This window comes from Meles meles, chromosome 16, assembly GCF_922984935.1.
Source record: "Meles meles chromosome 16, mMelMel3.1 paternal haplotype, whole genome shotgun sequence".
NCBI classification, from domain to species: Eukaryota; Metazoa; Chordata; class Mammalia; order Carnivora; family Mustelidae; genus Meles; species Meles meles.
Genome location: NC_060081.1, coordinates 47,043,912 through 47,061,727, shown reverse-complemented (window position 1 = coordinate 47,061,727; position 17,816 = coordinate 47,043,912). Strand labels below are relative to the sequence as shown.

General features: G+C 50.4%; 2 protein-coding genes across 6 annotated transcripts in view; one reads left to right on the top strand and one right to left on the bottom strand.

The window, feature by feature from the left end:
* The window catches only part of LOC123926677 (SLX4 interacting protein), a 206,934-nt gene extending 199,568 nt beyond the window's left edge, over positions 1-7,366 (top strand). For 2 of the 5 annotated variants that reach the window (XM_045980644.1, XM_045980643.1), the window contains 3 exons: positions 5,779-5,823; positions 6,083-6,149; positions 6,515-7,366. In XM_045980644.1, the coding sequence (XP_045836600.1) occupies positions 5,779-5,823; positions 6,083-6,149; positions 6,515-6,916 (514 nt within the window). In that variant the 3' untranslated portion in view covers positions 6,917-7,366. Of the gene's footprint in view, positions 1-5,778; positions 6,151-6,514 lie in introns of those variants that run through there. The other 3 variants (XM_045980645.1, XM_045980646.1, XR_006815297.1) reach the window with 3 other exon arrangements.
* A 1,019-nt stretch (positions 7,367-8,385) lies between these two features.
* Positions 8,386-17,816, bottom strand: part of JAG1 (jagged canonical Notch ligand 1) — a 34,686-nt gene continuing 25,255 nt past the window's right edge. Inside the window, exons 12-26 of the mRNA XM_045980642.1 lie at positions 17,641-17,814; positions 17,054-17,204; positions 16,101-16,265; positions 15,516-15,629; positions 14,846-14,959; positions 14,622-14,735; positions 14,361-14,477; positions 13,841-13,868; positions 13,277-13,362; positions 12,059-12,172; positions 11,356-11,465; positions 11,024-11,257; positions 10,703-10,834; positions 10,367-10,517; positions 8,386-9,506 (exon numbers count right to left, since the gene is read on the bottom strand). Coding sequence (XP_045836598.1) covers positions 9,049-9,506; positions 10,367-10,517; positions 10,703-10,834; positions 11,024-11,257; positions 11,356-11,465; positions 12,059-12,172; positions 13,277-13,362; positions 13,841-13,868; positions 14,361-14,477; positions 14,622-14,735; positions 14,846-14,959; positions 15,516-15,629; positions 16,101-16,265; positions 17,054-17,204; positions 17,641-17,814 — 2,262 coding nt within the window. The 3' untranslated portion in view covers positions 8,386-9,048. The remainder of the gene's footprint in view (positions 9,507-10,366; positions 10,518-10,702; positions 10,835-11,023; positions 11,258-11,355; positions 11,466-12,058; positions 12,173-13,276; positions 13,363-13,840; positions 13,869-14,360; positions 14,478-14,621; positions 14,736-14,845; positions 14,960-15,515; positions 15,630-16,100; positions 16,266-17,053; positions 17,205-17,640; positions 17,815-17,816) is intronic.

Here is a 17,816-nt window from a genome sequence, read left to right as displayed (position 1 = left end):
GTGGGTGCCCGGGAGGATTAATACCAGCCCATCCATTCCTGTTGTCAGAGAGAGAAGGTGGAATGGTGAATTAGGGCGACCTCCAGCCTTGATGTGGCAGACTGGGTGTTTGGGATGTGTCCCAGCAGGAGGAGCCTAGAAGGCACTTCTGTAACAATGCCAGAAGGAAGCGAGGCTTGTGAAGCAACAGCCCCGCTTTGATTTGTGCCTTCCCCTTAAAATGCTGCTTCCCTGATGAGCCTTTTCCCAGTGCCTTCTGCTCGCCTCGGTGACCATCTAAAGTAGAGGGGTGACTGCATGGGCAGACCCTGGGGCATCTGGTAAAGTGTCCTCCAGGGGCTCCCCAGGGAAGAGTGCCCATCAGTACAAAAGCAGTTCTGGGAGCAAGATCTTTCCGTGGCAGAGATTCAGGGGATCTGCTGTTGGGGTTCCTGTTTTGATGCTAATAGGAAGAACCTTCTGGATCTCACCTAAAACCTCCATACAAGCTCAAAGACAAGAATACTGTCCATCTGTGAATTTTCCACATCAAATTGTGTCTGTTTTCTCTTGAAGATAGTATTCCTTAACACCCGTTTATCAAATTACGTGTTCTGGATCCTGGTTCTGGATTCTGGATCCTGGATCCAGCCCGATTTGGGCTGTTGTTCTGCAAGTTTATAAGTCTAATTCAGGCCCTGGTTAACACTTCAGGAAAGCTCGCTGAACTTGAGAGAAACCTAAACTTTTTGCCACGGGCTCTGCATGTTCATCTAGGCCAGCTGCCCCTGTCAGGGCAGACTCAGGACAGAGGAGATGGTACAAGAGAAAGTTGGGCTTGATACTTAACTCTGACTCAGTCCAGAGCAAATGGCCGGCTAAGGAGGGAACTTCCTTCTAGGGAAAAGCTGCTTGGTGGTGGGGAGGCCATTACCAACTATTTCTGGGATGTCCGGTCCTCTGAAAACCTCATCAAGAAAACAAGTCAAACATCACATTCCATAGGAGAGAAAACTGACCCAAGACCTTGTGCCCTGGAGTCCTTCCAAGGCCAAGCACCTGGGCTTACCTCATCTGGCTCTAACTGTACAAAAGGGTAGGGAGGATGGATATGGAAGACAGAACCATGTTCGATTGCTATTATTTAGAGGCTGTTGAGAGCTGTCTACACTGACAGACCACACACTGGTAGAATTTAACTGGGAACCAAGTTTTCTTGTGGTCCTGTAGTTCATTCTTGTCTTGAATGCACTTCTCTTTCTGCTGCACTGATAGCAGACATTGAACTGATGTAGGGAAAAGCCGATGGTTTGTGTAGCCAGGATCAAGACCACCACATGACGGAGCCTGGTACAGCTCCCATTAGAGGAGAGCTTCGCTGTTGCTGTGGAACAACCACTTAGCACCCTGCAACATTGCAAATCGATGCTCTCACAGGTTCTGACACTTTTTAGCTGGATCCTCTGCTCTGGGTCTCATGAGGCTCAGATCAGGATGTCAGTCAGGCTGTGTCTTCGTCTGGAGGCTCAACTAGGGAAAGACCTACTCCCAAGCTCCCTTGGGTTTTTTGACAAAATTCAGTTCCTTGCCATTTTAACACTGTGGGCTCCAGTCTCCTGTTGGTGATCGGGGGAATTCACTCAGCAACTGGAGGCCATTCTCAGGTCTTTGTCTGATAGCCTCCTCTGTCTCAAGTATGGAGAAAGCCTCCCTTATGCTGAACCTCTCACATTTTGTGTCTCTGACTTCTCCTGAGACCAGCCAGAGGAAAAAACCCTGCTTTTAAAGAGCTCCTGTGATTAGGTCAGCCCCACTTGGAAAATCTCCATAATTTAAGGCCAACTAATTGGAGACTTTAATTACATCTGCAAAATCCCTTCACAGCAGTACTTGGATTAGTGTTCAATCAAATAACCAGAGCCCGGGAATCTCTGTGGGCCATCTTGGATTTCTGTCTACCTCCAGATCCAACGGCCCTTCCTTAGCTCTTCACAGAGGGAGGAGGCCCAGTTTAGTGGCAAGAACAGAGACTGTCACTGGAATCTAGCTGGATTCCTTAATCTCTTAGTGGACTCTACATCCTGTCCCACAGAGCACTGTTCTTTCTTCTTCCTACAGCCCTTTTCATGAATATGAACAGTGGCACATATTTATTATCACCATTTCACAGATGAGGAAACCAAGATGCAAAGAATTTTAGGAACTTCCCAAAGTTAGTAAGTAGTAGAGCCTAGAATCCAGGTCCGTCCAACCCCAAAGGCCAGAAATTCTGCTGTTGGGCTGCAACTGTGTGAGCTTAATACCGCAAAGGCAAAAAACAAACAAACAAACAAACAAAAAAAAAACACCCCTGTGCCAGAAATCGGGAAGGAAGAGCTGTGATTGGAATCAAGGAGGAAGTCTGGCTCCAGAGCGTATGCCTTTGCCACTCAGCAGACAGCCTGGCTTTGCACACCAAGAAGGTGAAAGCCAACAGGACGCTCATCAGGCCCACGTGGAGGCATGGCACCCTGGAGGAAATGTTCAGGACCTCTTTTGTTGAGTGTTGTACCAAGATCCTCCAGGACATGCAGAAATACTGGGGTCGTGGCTGTGTAGGGAAAGCTGGAGGTTTGGTGAGGCCTTGCCCACCCTCTTCAGACCTCTTCCCACTTACTTTCCTTTCACTCACACTTTGTCCTTAGTTTTTTCACATTTGTGCTCTCCCTTTCTGCACTGGGCCTTGCTTCCTTTTAAAAAAACACTTCCACACACCATCCTGGCAAAGCCAGAGACCCCAGAGAGAGCCCATCTGATTGTTAAAGTCCTGAACTTGGAGGGTTTATGTTTTGGTCTTCAGGTGGGGTTTTTCCTAGTCGTTCAGCATGGGTGCCTCAGCGCACAGGAAATTTTTGCATAATATGTAGTTCTGGCTTATCCTGACACGACAAACAGGTTAAAGATAACTTGTGGGATATATTCCTAATCCTTCTGTGGTGGGTGGGGAGAGCACGGGGGAGTAGGCTTTTTGGGGTGTTGGGTGGAGGAAGGAGAGCTGCCCATAGGCAGTGCCAGGAACTCCCAGATCTGCCTGTGCTGGCCCAGCTGTGCACTGGACAGGGTGAACTTCATTGCATTCAGGCTACGTGGATGTTAGTATTGTTCAATGCTCATATGATTTTTCCATGAATAATCTGGAAGTAGCCTGCCAGGGGAAGCAGGAGTGTTTAGGGAATATGGGATGAAGCCAAATCACAGTTGCCATCACCTGACACTGGCCAGGACCCTCCCAACCCCCTTTCATACATGGAGACCAGAACCAGCGTCCTGAGAGGTGTGTGTGCCTGCCGTGTGCGTGCGCAGAAGAGTAGGGTGTAGTGAGTTGGGCTGTCAGTTTCCTTTCTGAGCCTCTTTTCCTTCAGTCTTATGTTCTAGTTCTGTGAAGCAGAAACTGAGAAGCAAATCTGAATCTGCCTAAGAACAAAGGAACCACCTCCAAAGGGACAGGGCTTAGTCAGGCTTTGGTTCAGAAAATACCTGTTGCTATCAGATTTATAAAGATGTCACTTTTCTAGGCGAAACCTGCAGGAGGCACCGCTCAGCCTGGGGACAGTGTCTCCTTGGCAGCGCTTTGCAGCCTCCCTTGAGACTTTGCATCCCCTTTTTGTTAATCACTGCTCTCCCAATTGTGTGCCTTTGAAATTCACACCAAAGGCAGGATCCGGACATAAATCTGGCAAATTCCCAGAAACTACAGCAACCCAAGCAGCAGGAGCTCGAGGTTCTAGTCCCTGCTGTTGCCAACCGTCTGTGTGGCCTTAGGCAAATCCTCCAACCTCTTTAGGCCTCAGTTTCCCATCCTGAGAAAATAATATGGGTTGGAGCCTTTGATGGGTAAGGTCTCCAGTTACACCACTGTCCAGTGAGTCTAAGACGGAGGCTTTTCAACTGCGCATGTCTAGGCCCCATGAAAGGAAGCCTCTCTGCACTCTTCAGGGGGAGAGTGGGAGCCAAATCGTTGGTTGCCTGAGTAGTCATTAGGAAGCCAGCTGCAAACTTGGATTCCCCTCGGGGACCACGGAGCAGCCCCACTGGCCCTGCTGGGAGAGCTTCTCTTTAAAGCTGTTTCTTTCATGTTGCTGGCATCTGCTTTTGCTCTCAGGATAACTCAACCTTCAGGTGCCCTGGCGTGGATACTGCAGGGGAAGGGGTGGGGGCGGGGGGCGTGGTCAGGGAGGCAGCAGGCAGGTTCTTATTGGTTGGAGAGCCTTCACTCTCTCCAAGTTTTTTCCCTACTTGTGCGTATCGCAGGTTAATAACCAGACCCATGCCTAATGATACATAATTTAAGAATTGTAAAAGTTTCCTGGGACTTGAAAGAAACACACTCTAAGCCAGGAAGGTTGTGCCCGGCATGCAAGAGCAAGTAACACAGGTGGAATTTATGTCCAAATCAAGAGAGCCGCGCCCTTTTGACACGCTCTCAAAGGGTGCCATGCAGGCGTGCTTCGGGACCTGGGGTCCCGCGAGCATCACCCCCACTTGCCCTTACTTTTAACCACCATCGGAAGGCTGCTGTTCACAAAGGGAAATTCGTTATTTTTAATAGTCCCAGAAATGTCTCATGGATTTGAAGTGACGCAACAAGATTGCCCTAATGGTTTCTAACCTTTGTTTTTAACACTTCTGGGGCTGGCACCCTACAGAACTGCCTTGGGGCACCCTTCTGCCTCCAGTAACCAAGCTGTCTGTTGGCATTGCTGGAGACTGACATAGCCCAGGCCGGGATGTTTAGCTGCTTGTGGGGTGGAAAAAAAATGCTAAGAAAAATAATTGTTGTTTTTGCAAACTATCTATTTAAAAACAGAACCTCAGGAAGCAGATTTCTGTTCCAATGCTAGGATGAATCAGAGCTCACAAAGTATAAATACACATTAGCAGGAGGAGGCTTCCCATAACCCAGTGCTTGTGTGTCTTCCCAGACCAGGAACCTCTGAACTCCTGCTTCTTATTCCCAGTAGAGGCAAGGAGCCGCAGCCGAAGCGGAAATGATAGAAAACATGGCCCAGCCCAAGTTGCAAGCTTCTGTAGGTCCATAGGAATTTTTTTTTTTTTTTACTCTTTAAAGACAACTGGTGTTTAGTGATGCACTCGCTCACTTTTGGACAGACAGGTATACACTGTTGAGGAAGGTGGGAAACCCGTGCTCTTGTTTCTTGGGCTCCTGGGTACCTAAGAACTCTTACCAAATAAGTTAACTTTGACTCACTGACCCCTCAGATCAGCCAATAAACATGAAGCACTGAGACCACAACTTGCTCAAGGGGCAGTACAATTATTTTACTTAAAAATGATGTCAGGTGGCAATTTAGCAACAAACTGGCTTGCAGGCTAATTAATTCAGTTTAACAAGTAGGAAAAACATTGTAATTAATGAAAAGCTTATACTTTAGTACCTCAGTAGAGTTGTTCTTAAATTTTACTACCCACAAGCCGGAGAGGAAGGGGAGGGAGGGAAGAGCTTGTTGAAAGCTCTTGTTGAAAATACAGATTCCCTGTCCCCACTCTTGGACTGGGCCGGGACTCTACATGGAGAGAAACCCGCGATCAAGTTATGCTTCTGAGTGTTGCCCAGTCTCACTGGACTTGTAGTCAGTTAAGACAGAGCCACCACCCACTTTCCTGATTTTACATTGTCTAAGTCTAGATTCTCAGCACAGTCAGCTTTGAGTTAATTCCTTACTAAAGTTTCATGGTATGGTCTAATGCTGGGGCTCGAGTTGGTCAAGTTTCTGGACTAAAAACTTATTTCTCTTCCAGGATCTGCTTGAAGAGGGCCCAGAACATTGATGGGGAATGGGAAAGGTATGGAGTCCTTTCTTTTCCACCTCATCCCCAAGATAACCAGGGCTCCCTTGCCTGATTACCTCTACCTGGAGAAAGGGGAAAACTGCCCTTTACGATCAAGGGCCTGGCTTTGAGCCATGCCCAGAGGAGCCTGATCTCTGCCTTCTCACTACTGAGAAGGCTTCTTAAAACAAATGTGAACCTCAAGATCACGTCCCTCCTGGAATAAAGAATTGCAGAGGCTCATTAAACTTTTTTTTTCCTCTTGGCACAAAAGCACTTGGCAACTACCCAAGGAATTCTGGGGTCCTGAAGAATCCAAGTTCACAAACCACTGGAGCAAGGTATTGCTTTGGGATGGTGTTTGAGTTGAGCACTGCTAAATCAGATGGTGTCCTGGCTTACTGCGTCTATACTGGAGCACTCCTTCCCTCCTGGTCACCCTACCTTCCAGAAACCAGATGTCCACTGGCAGAGATTAGAGACAGAAAGTACTACTACACCAGGGCAGGGAGATGTCGTGGGAATCCAGACTCACTGGTGTCCAGGTCCTTCGGGCTGCCTTCCCAGCAAGCCCAGGCACACTGCTCTGGATTCTGACTCCTCAGTGCTCTCTGCTCAGGCACACGAAGTTAGGGATATTTTTAAAGCCCGTCGCCCCTTCTTAAACAGACGCCCATCAGAACTGATAGAAGAAAACTTTCCCAAGGAAGAAGAAAAACCTATGCAAATCGGAGGTGGGCGGATGGCTGACCGTGCAACGCTGGGGGACAGCTCCAGGGAGGGTAAGCTTTGGCTTGCTCCCCAGAAGCCGGGGACTCCTGGCAGCTCCACGCCGCTGCTGGAAGCCATCCATGTGCCCGTCCCCACGGCTCATCCCTGGCTACAGAGGCGAAGCTTCCCTGGCCCCACATGTGTGCTGGCGGGGGGGGGGCGGGTGGGCAGAGGCATTTGGCGTCTGGCACCAGTGGCCACAGGAAGAACCACAGCTCTCCTGTCCTCAACAGGTACAAATGGGCAACCTCTGAAACCTCCTCGAAGGCCAGCTACCTGGCACCCCACGGCTACAGTGGTAAGGCCACCCAAACACGGACTCCCTGGGCACAAGTGAGGAGTAGATGGTTCTGACCCCAGAAGCTTCTAGCTACCACCTCCTGTGCATAAAACCATCCTGGAGGTGTGTGCGTGCAGAGAAGCCAAGAGGGTGTGGTCCAGATGGCAGGACATTAATATTAGTCCAAGTAGCCAGGGAAAGAAAAAAAAAGATTGAAGGCACCAAATCTCCCTCTTCCTCCCCAAACTCTAATTCCAAGCTTTTTAAAAACCGTTTTCGTACAGTGGGCATTTCCCATGAGTGCTCACAAACAATTCACCTCCACACTACAGGCCGTTAACCCAGTGGTGTTTATTCAAGCAGTATTCACACTTGCTGTTGAGTAACAAGGGAATCAAGGCCCCCAAGATGGGGCTCGCACAGCTCTTCACAGCAGCCCAGGGTGGTGGTTTCTGTTTTTGTTTTTTTGGTTTTTTTGAGAACTTCAGCTGAATTTTGTGGCTGAAAAGGCTTTCAGTTTTCCCTCCGTGCCCCTGTCAAGCGCGGCCTATTTATCACACCCCCGTTACCAGAACAGGCTCGGCGGGGTGGCAGAGGCACAAGGCAGAGCCAAGCAAAACTACATGAGCTCAGAAGAGGCCACACTGTTCCATGTTTCATACAAAAAATTTAATAAATAGTACTTTTCAAAATTTATTGCCAGGAACAACACATCAGAGATGCATTTGTATGTTCATAACACTAATAGGACAATACAAAGTATCTTCACGGTCTCAGTGATGAACCAACGAAATTAACTGTTTCATAAGCCTTTTTGATCTTCAACTTTGCAACAGCATTTTGATTTCCTCATTTAAGGCAGGCAGTGTACTCTATGGCAAATCTAAACAGTGATCTTACTGGACATTTTAAGGTTCAAGTATTCAACTAGCTTATAAGAATACTCCCTAAATGCAGTAGATAACGAAAAAAAAATCTACAAGTGGTTCAGTATTACATACGAATGGTGAAAAGAAATCAGAATTTACAAAATAAGATTGGTGTGCTTCCAACTTCACACAATTTGATATTTTTAATGATATTCAACCACTCACATTTTGGCTACGTAAAGTCGAAGTTCAGAGTTGTTCCTTAAACTGCTGTGTAGCCGATCACCTGCCTGTCTCTTTTCAAGTCTAAAGCAGGAAAAAAAAAAAAAAGAACCTGCTGTTCTAGACTAATTTTCAAACTGCCTCAGTCAGTCCTTAAAACGTGTTTTAAAGTGATGCTATAAAAGGTGTTTTAAACATCTGACGTCGTACAAAAAAAAAAAAAAATTCCACCAGTATTCCAGGCACTGAAGCCCATCCTATTGTTTTAAACTATTTTCAAACACCTTAATTTTGGCTTATAGGCAACACGTAGTAAGAAAATAAGTTCAAAAAAATAAAGCCATACACTTACAATGCTATCAAAAACCTTCAACTCTAAACACGTACATATAAATAAAAAGGAATGATGTTTTAAGGCTCTTGATTATTAAGTTAATAAATCAAATATACACAGTGATTAATAAAAAAGAATTATTTACATAACTATACAAAATTCTACTTTGACACATTTTTCCTCTTTAAATTCTTCATTTTACCAGCAACTGCTGACATCAACGTCCCCCCTCCCCCAACAACATCAACAACAACAAAATACAATAAAAAAAATAAATAATAAACTCATTTGTGATAGTTGCTGTGGTTCTGAGCTGCAAAGGCACTTTCAAATACAGAACTACTTGTACGTCATCATAAAACCAATATACAAAAACAACTCAAAAGTCAATAAATATAAATAAAAACTATGATCCTAAGACTGCATCACCATTGGGACAGCTGGCAGAAGTGGGAGCTCAAGGCCCAGGGGCCGGGTGTTGTCCGGGCAGCCTGGTCCGAGAGCTGGCGGCTGTGGGCCATGTGCGCCAGGGGTAGGGGGCACTTTGGACTGGCTTTTTGCATAGCTGTGAGATGCAGCATTTGATTTCCCAGCCAACCACAGAAACTACCATTGCCAGTGTAAGCCAGCTTGTCAAAACTTAAATTAACACAGGAATTCTAAGTCAACGACAGCCTCAGACTGGACTAGGACACAACAGTTGAAGAACTACAAGCCCCCAGCACCCTCAGACTCTACCTAGTGGCGGCCGCACCCGCGCTCTGCTATACGATGTACTCCATCCGGTTTAAGCTCTGGGCGCTTTCCAGGTCCCTGTTGTCCTGTTTGTTTGTCCAGTTTGGGTGTTTGGCTGGCGTGCCGTTGGGGGGCTTCTCCTCTCGGTCTACCAGCGTGTAGGCCGGCTGTTTGGCAAACCGGGCTTTCTGCTGGTGCTTGTCCATGTCATCCTCCTCCACCTCAGAGTTGTGTGTCCTGATTTTTGACATTTTGGAGTTTTTGTTCTCGTAATCCTTGATGGGGACCGTGTTGGCCCCGTGCTTCTCAATGGGGTTTTTGATCTGGTTCAGCTGCTCCCGCACGTTGTTGGTAGTGTTGTCCTCGGAGGCCGAGCGAGCGTGGCTGCTGGGCTTCCGCCGCTTCCGCACACACCAGTAGAAAGCCGTCACCAAGCAACAGATCCAAGCCACAGTCAAGACGGAGCTCAGCAGAGGAACCAGGAAATCTGTAAGGCGGGCACAAAACCAATGAGCTCTCAGAAGGAAAGGAAAAAAAAAAGCCATCACATGAACAAAAGAATACCAACACTGGTGTGGCTCCCGCCCGTCATTCCTAAAAGGGGTGCCATGGGGACAAGTCCCTTTTCACAACCACATATTGTCACTTCACAGCTTGATAAGCAAGTACAGGACCAGGGCCCTTGGGGACCCTGACACGTTTGTCCCCAGAGACCAGGTGCAGCAGCAGCTCCTCGAGGCTCCTGATGGCCGTGTGGAGAGGAGCATCTGGTTCGGTCTAGGAAAGTCTGGCTCCTTGGGCCGCAGCTCACTAGAGGATCTGGTTTGCAGCATGACCTGCAACCCGATCAGAGCGCGCACAGCTCAGATGTCCCGTATTCTCATGCACCCAGTTTCTAACCTCACTCGAACAATGAGGGTCAAAAGGTGAGCGTGGCTGTCCCGCAGGGCCATCAGGCTGCCTATCAAACCCGTGTCTCACAGTGCTTAGGCCAGACGGTCCCACGACACCAGAATGCCACGGCAGGGTTTGCCTGGCCATGAGCTCAGGGCACAGCAGTGCTCTGCCCTAGGGCTCCGCGGTGGATCTAGAGATGGTGCGTGTTCGGCAGGGGTGCTGGCTTCCAAGAGCGCAGCGTGGTGGCCAGGAAAGAAGGTACCTCTGCCCATCACCCCAGGACCCTAGTCATGGCAGCTGGCCTCTGTTTTCCCCAGTTAAGCAGTGGGGTGGGGGGCTGGGGGTGGTCCTCAAGAGGGGAAACTGTCAGCTAATGCCCCACCTCCTGGGTGTGAGCCAAGATCTATCAGACAGTCCTCCCTCCAGGGCACTGCCCCACCTGCCACCTACCCGTTCTGTTCTTCAGAGGCCGCCTCTGCACTCGCACTTCCGCCACAGCAGCAATAAGTGAGCTATTCCCATCCCGTTTACTAACGAGATCTATGATTTTGTCAGTGATGTCCTTGATCGGGTTTCCATCATCCCGGATGTCTTCGGCAGACTGGAAAAAGGAGAACGGTCGGATGCACGGTCAGGGCAACACTCCATAGGAGCCGTTACTAAGAATTACTGAACATGTGTGCCAAGCTCGCTTGCAGCAACCTCGCTCTGTCTGGACAGTGGCTAACTGAAGTTTGCAAACCACCCGCAACCAAGTAATGAAGCGGGACCGGGTCTCATACTTACAATGGCCACGTGTATTTCATTGTTCGCAGAAGGGGAGGGCTCACAGGCTATGTAGATAGAATACTCGGCAGAAACATTCTTTAAGATATTCAGATTCCTCAATTCGCTACAAATATGCTCCGTGGTGAGACCCTAGAATCACATTTGAAAACCACACACATATGTAAGATACTGGAAGAAGAGGGAAAAAAAAAAAAACAGCCGAGGTTTCCTTGGAAGTTAGGAATGGAAGCCCGATAAGAGCCTAGCTGGGGACACTCCTGCTTCAGAACAAGCAGAGACACACTGCCAGGCCTAACTGAAAAAGGGCTGTTTCCGTACCGGTGACATCATCTCCTTGTTGAAGGTGAACGTGATGTTGGCACAGTTCTCCTGGTAGTAGGGGTCGGAGGTGCACTTGGTCTTTACTGGCTGAAGACTGGAAGACCGGCACTCGCCCACACCCGTGCAGGGGCGGACAAAGCACTGGTCATCCAGGATCGGGATGCAGCTCTGCCCGCTGGGGCACTCGCTGTGCCCTTTGTGGAGCAGGCAAGGTCGAGGGCCACACCAGACCTGGAGAGAGAGAGAGATGGAGAGGGCAGCTCAGGAGGAACGCGGGGCAGCAGTAAGCCTGGCACGCGGGGGAGCGGCGCAAGGCCCTCCCGCCATACCTTGGAGCAGGCGATCCTTCCATTCAGACACTGGCAAGCATTGCAGTCGTCGTCCCACCTGGCCCCATCCGGTATCACACTCCCCACGGTGATACAAGGTCTCCCTGAAACTGCAAGGTAGGATACCTGAGTGGAAGGGGCATCCTTTTCTGTTGGGTGCTCTACTCTTCACTCCCTCCCTGTTAGGGAAGGATTACAGCTCTGCCCTGGGCCGTGGGACAACAGGTCTTCTTCCCTCACTGGCTGCCTTGGCTCGTGGCCCCATGACCACCCGGCTGGGCCAGGGCTGCCTTTGGTGGGGTGATGTGAGCAGAGTCGCTCACAGCTGGGCTTGGGCCATTCGCCGGATAGGGCTACTGGTCCACAGGGAGTGAGGAAGCGCCCAGAACAGACCTGAGCCCAGCCTGCAGCCCATTCTCACTCCATCTGCCCTGCATGCCCCGAGCAACACAATGAATGCCTGCTGTAGGCCACGTCTTGGGATGGTTTGTCACAGAGCAGAACTGCCCAAGAGCCAGACTACAAACAGCTACCCTATGTGTAGGGGGCCCCTTAAGCTTCCCCAGTCCCCGTGACTCCCTCTGCACATCTGCCCTCCATGTTCTCTCCCTTAGCACAGTGCGCGCTCGGGAACAGTCAGAGGGTAACTGCAGTGACTAGGGCCCTGCTCGCCCCATGGGCAGCTGCAGCCTGACCCACATACCTTCCTGGCACTTGGCACCACTGTGCCCTGGGGGACAGACGCACCGGTAGCCATTAATCTCATCCACACAGGTTGCCCCAAAGGCACATGGTGAGGACTGGCATTCATTGATGTCTAGGAGAAGTGGAGATCAAGTTTAGGCTCCAGTGGGAGGCAGTGATGTTTTTTCTAAGTTTTTACTAACCTAACATACAGATAAAGCATACACACCCTAAGTTTAATGAGTTACATAACCAGCACCTAAATAAATCGATCATCAGTACCCCAAAAAGCACCAGTTACTGCCCCCCAAAGATCATTAGCCTGACTTTTGAGCAGCTGAAGGTCAGTTCAGGAGGCAGCAATTTTTTTGATGAAATAGGTTCCTTTTTATCAGATGGTACAACTTAGAGCAAGGACTGGCAAAGTTCTTATAAAGGGTCAAATATTTTAACCTTTACGGGCCATATGGGCTTTGTCATGACTACTGAACCCTGTTGTAGCATGAAGGCAGCTCTAAGACAGTACATAAAGGAGTAGCTGTGTGCCAATAAAACTTTATTTACAAAAAGAGGCTGTGGGTCAAGGCAACAGTTTGCCAACACAATTTAGAAATATGCAATAGACCAAATCTACCGCAACTTAGTGCTGAAGACCAGTTAGTCCCAGACTCAAGCAGTAGTAAAATTTTAAATAATTTGGGGATGAGAATGAAAATTACAGCTATCCCCCCAAACTAAAGGGCATATAAAAAGGTAGAAAAGGGCTCAAAATAAAAACCTTAAGCACCCTGAAAAACTGTACTGCCTACCTCCCATTTTAATCATTTCACCAAGGCCTGACCAAACCTTTGGAAATCACCAGACCCTAGTCCCATCCACTGCCGTTAGCTCTGTCCTCTGTGGCTTATGTCCACGTGCCAATGACTTCAGCGTAGTCAAGGGGAAAAGCATTTTTTCCTTGCGGCCTCAGAATGGATTAATCGTCCAATTCTATGGCTGGTAAACTCCCTCCCCTAGACAAGGGCCGTACCACCAGGGAAGGACCAGCAGGTACCTGGGAGCTTCTGGCCCTAGCCAGAACCTTAATCCCAGCTGGAGGTGGGACATTATATGCCTCTCAGGCAGGGCTAAAGGGAAGAGTGACCTTAACCATTTTCAAGATGAAAAGTGTTGGTCTGAGGGCTGGGAGTTAGGGGCAAGAACACCACTGGGGAAACCAACTCGGCCTGGTCCTTACTTATTCTGCAGTCAGGTCCAGCAAAGCCGGGGGCACACTCGCACCGGTACCAGTTGTCCCCATCTACACACGTGCCACTGTTGTAACTAAGAAGAAAGCAAAGACCGCCTGAGTTACTGACCTCCCAATCCACAAATCCACGACTCCACCAGCCAATTCATGGGGCACCACTCCAGTTACATTAGGTGGCTCTCACCCCTAGCCACACTCCCCATTGCCTGGGGAGCTTTAAAAATAATAGTGCCCGGGTCCCACCCCCAGAGGCTCTCAGTCACAGGTCTCCGTTGCAGTCTAGGCATCGGAACTTCTAAAAGCTCCCCAGGTGATCCTCGTGGACAGCCAAAGTGGAAAGTCTCGGCTCCCAATGGAGACACCGCCTGGCTGATTACAGTGTGGTCTGTGGACCAGCAGGACCAGTGTCCCCTGGAAGCATGTGCCCCGGGCAGTGTCCACAGCCCCTCCCAGGCCTCCTGCAGCAGAACCTGCATTCCAGGCAAGATCCCTGGGGAATACCCATGCACAATTCGGCCAACAAGGGCTGGCTTCAAAGGCAGTCATGCTTACCAGGGATGAGGACTGCAGTCGTTGGTATCTGCAAAGTAAATAGACAACACCGTGGCCTTCATCCAGCAAAGCAGTTTTAACCGTACGTAGAAACACCCCTTATTTCCTTAAGACCCGTCTGATAGAGTCGTAGTTTACACCAGCAAAAGGCGCTGATGACCTCTGTTCAATTGGAACCAGGCCTGTACCACAAGTTTGTTCCCTATGCCGTGGGACACCCCACAGGAAGAGGCCCCGCTCAGGGTGGGCAGGGGGCTGTGAGAAGGGAAGGAGACAGGCTGCTGGTCAGACCCAAGCTGGGAGCGCAGACACCATCTGTCTCCACTTATCTCCTCAGCGACTTTCTCATGCCCAGGTCAGGGCTGCAGTCCATCAAGTGCATTAGAACAGACCCAGGTGAAGCAGAAGCAGACATCAAACAGCTCCGCTTCTGGTTTCCATCGCGAGTCCCTGAGGGTGTCAGGCTGCGCTCCTACAGCCCTTGCAGAGTTCAGGGCATATGGGGCAGGGGGACACTCACTCTGAGTACAGATGGGCCCCTCCCAGCCTTCTTTGCAGACACACGTGAAGGAGTCCCCGTTGACCACACAGGTGCCCCCATTGTGGCAAGGGTTGGGCAGGCAGCTGCTGTTCCGGGCTACAAGACAAGAACAGACAGGACCACCCTCCTTGAGGCTCCACAGACAGTCCGGGGAGCCAAGAAGCAGACCTGCCGGGAGAACAGTCCTAGGTGTGAAGACGGCCACGCCCACTGCCAACCCCACATGGGGCAGAAAGCTACCTATGTTGCAGGTCGTCCCTTCCCAGCCTCCAGGGCACATGCACTTGAAAGCGTCCCCTTCGTCATAGCAGGTGCCACCGTTGTTGCACGTGGCCTCGTCACACTGGCTGTCACCTGAAGGAGGGGAATGTCCATGTGAGCTCCTGGCCAGCCCCCTTCACAGAAGACAGAGAAGGTTGGAGGGGTTCCGGGGATGGGGGGGACCCCCACCAGCTACCACTTACGTGAGTGGCAGGTCTTTCCTTTCCACCCATTTTTACAGTCACAGTAAAAGTCATTGACAAGGTCACGACACGAGCCCCCATTGTGGCAGGGATTCTGGCTGCAGTCATTAATGTCTAGAATCAAAGAGGAGACACCCAGCTTAAGAAGTTTCCAGAACTGTTCACGGCCTGGAAGAACCACACCCCTTCCTATGGCCACCTCCACCCGCTGCTTTCCACTCCGAGGTCCAAGACCAGCTGAGCAATCCTGGGACTTCCAACACTTTCACTCTTCTGCAGGAGGAAAGGAGCCCTCAGCTGGGTTATTCGTAACCCCACCGGTGGCATGACAGTGAGAGGCCTCTGTCGCGGCCATGGAAGGTAACATCAGCACAGGCACAATTTACACAGTTGCAATCAAAACAGAAAGAGGATCACTTTCCCCGCAAGCAGGGGTATTTATCCTAATGACAGTCTGCCTCTACAGCTCCTCGCAGAAGCTCCTCCCCGAGGCCTGTCATGGGCACTCACAAACGCTAACAGGACACAGGCGATGCTGTCCCAGGACAAGAACAGTTGGGGTCTCAGGGCCTCATTCCCATGAAAAAGACAAGCCTCCTGTGAGGATTCCCCCGCCCCCCCACGCCAAGCATCCCAGAGCTGTCTGGCCCAGAAAAGACCACACACTCACTGGTTTCACAGTAGGCCCCCTCCCAGCCATCACTGCAGATGCACTTGTAGGAGTTGACCCCATCGATGCAAGTGCCGCCGTTTTTACAGGGGTTGCTCTCACAGTCGTTAATATCTGTGAAACGAAGATAAAAAGCTGGTGAATAAAGGACACCTGATGCCATAGTCAGGCACTGGTCCCAGGGCCACCTCCTGAGAAAATGAGGGGCCAGGGGCTATCTCCACATTCTCAACTCCATCAGGACTCTTTCTCAATTTCAACAGGCTGCTCATCAAGCAGAAGCCTCCAGAGGATGCCTTGTCTGTTTTAGTGCCTCAGAGGCTAAGCTGCTTGGAGGGAGCGGGGAAGAAACTCCTACGGAAAAGCGGGACCACCCAAACTAGTAAGATTCCAGAATGTTTAAGTGTGCTGAAGGGTCAGAGGCGTCAGTGAGCTCATAAATTAAACCTAACTTGGTCTCGGGCCTTGGGTGGACTGGGAAGCCTCACTGGCCTCAACTGTAACTACTCAAGCTCAAATGCTCCCCGAGCTGGGCAGAGGCGGGGTGAGGGGGCACCCTGCCCCATCCCCTGAGAGGGGTCTTACTTTCATGGCAGTATGTTCCAGTGAAGCCTTTGTTACAGTCACAGGTGAATTTGCCTCCCGACTGACTCTTGCACTTCCCGTGGGGACCACAGACGTTCGAGGAAATATACCGCACCCCCTCAGGCGTGTCGTTGGAAGCCATGGCCACTGTGCAGCTGTCAATCACTAGAAGACAGACTCAGGATTAGATCACGGCCACGGACCCCCAAGACACGGCATTCCTAAGCTGAGGACCTACCCCAAGCTTGCTTTCCTGGAGACAGGCACCCTTTGGCTCATGAGTGTAAGGAGTCAAGAGGCACCTCGGGGCTGAGACTCTGGCAGTGGGCCACGTCACACTGTGACAGGTGAAGTTAAAACTCAGGCAGACAGAATTTTGTTTGTTTTTAAGGCATTTTCCCCCTAGGTGGCAAGAAGCCTACATGTCTGTGGGCCCCTCTCCCCCCTGTGACATCTCCTCAGCCTGGCAGAAGCTTGCTAAAGGAAGCTGGACCAGCTTCATTTCCTATGTAATCGTACGTAAGCTAGCAGGAAGGACAAAGAACCTGTAAAGCTATGTCACCTACTACAACAGCCCCGAGACACGTGTGGCTATTTCGGTGAATTAAAATTAAGTAAAGTCCCCCTTTCTAGTCGAACCAGACACACTCAATGCTCCTGGGGCTACCATACCCAACAGTGCAGATAGCAGACATTTCCACAGCTGCAGAAAGTTCTGGCAGTGCTGCTTTGAGGGCCGTCGCTATGCTGCAAACCAGCCCGCCCCTGAACAGGTATGCTTGCCCCCAGGCTACCTGGGGACCTGGCTCTCCCACCAGCGGAGCCTAAGTAAACGGCTTCCACATATTCTGGCTTCCCTAAGCAGTCAGGTTAGGGGCTCTCCATCTCATCTGCATGGCCTCTGAGAATATCAAGAGGCAGCGGCCACTCAGGGTGGCAGGCAGGGGAGGTACCTTCGCAGGGAGTGGTGCGACAGTGGTCTTTAAGGTGGGAGCAGTTCTTGCCCTCGTAGTCCTCTGGACACTTGCAGAAATAGTCGCTGGCACGGTTGTAGCACTGGGCGCCATTCTGGCAGGGATTGGGCTCGCAATAATCTACGTCCAGCTGTGGGGCCAGGAGCAGGGAAGGGGGAGAGAAAACGGAGCTGTGATTATAACTGCTCTGGGGTGGCAGGCGCTGGAATCTGACCCCTTCACCTCCTTCCATTAGGAAGGGAGAACATTAGAAGAACACCCTACACGATACAGTTATGTCCTAGAGACTGTCCAGGGATGCACGGGCAAAACAGGGCAGAGTGGAAGAGGTCAGGGGCACAAAGTCAAATCAATAGGCTGCTGACACTATGAAGAAAACCACTCCTCGGTGTCCTTCCACCTGCGTTCACCTGGAAGTCCCTGGTCACTGGATGTTAACAGACTTCATGGTGACTCCAGAGTCAGGAAGGGAAGGGGATGGGAAAGGGAGTGGAGGTGGGCGGGGCAGCAAGAGGAGGGAGCCCTGCTGTAGAAACTTGGCATATGGAGGTTCTAGCATCGCTCACCTGACAGAGGTTTCCAGAGAAACCAGTGGGACACAGACACTGGAATCTGTTGATTTCATTCTGACAGTGACCCCCATTCAAACAGGGGTTGCTGGCGCATTCATCGATCTCCCTCTCACAGTGATCGCCTGCATAGCCAGGTGGACAGATACAGCGATAACCATTAACCAAATCCT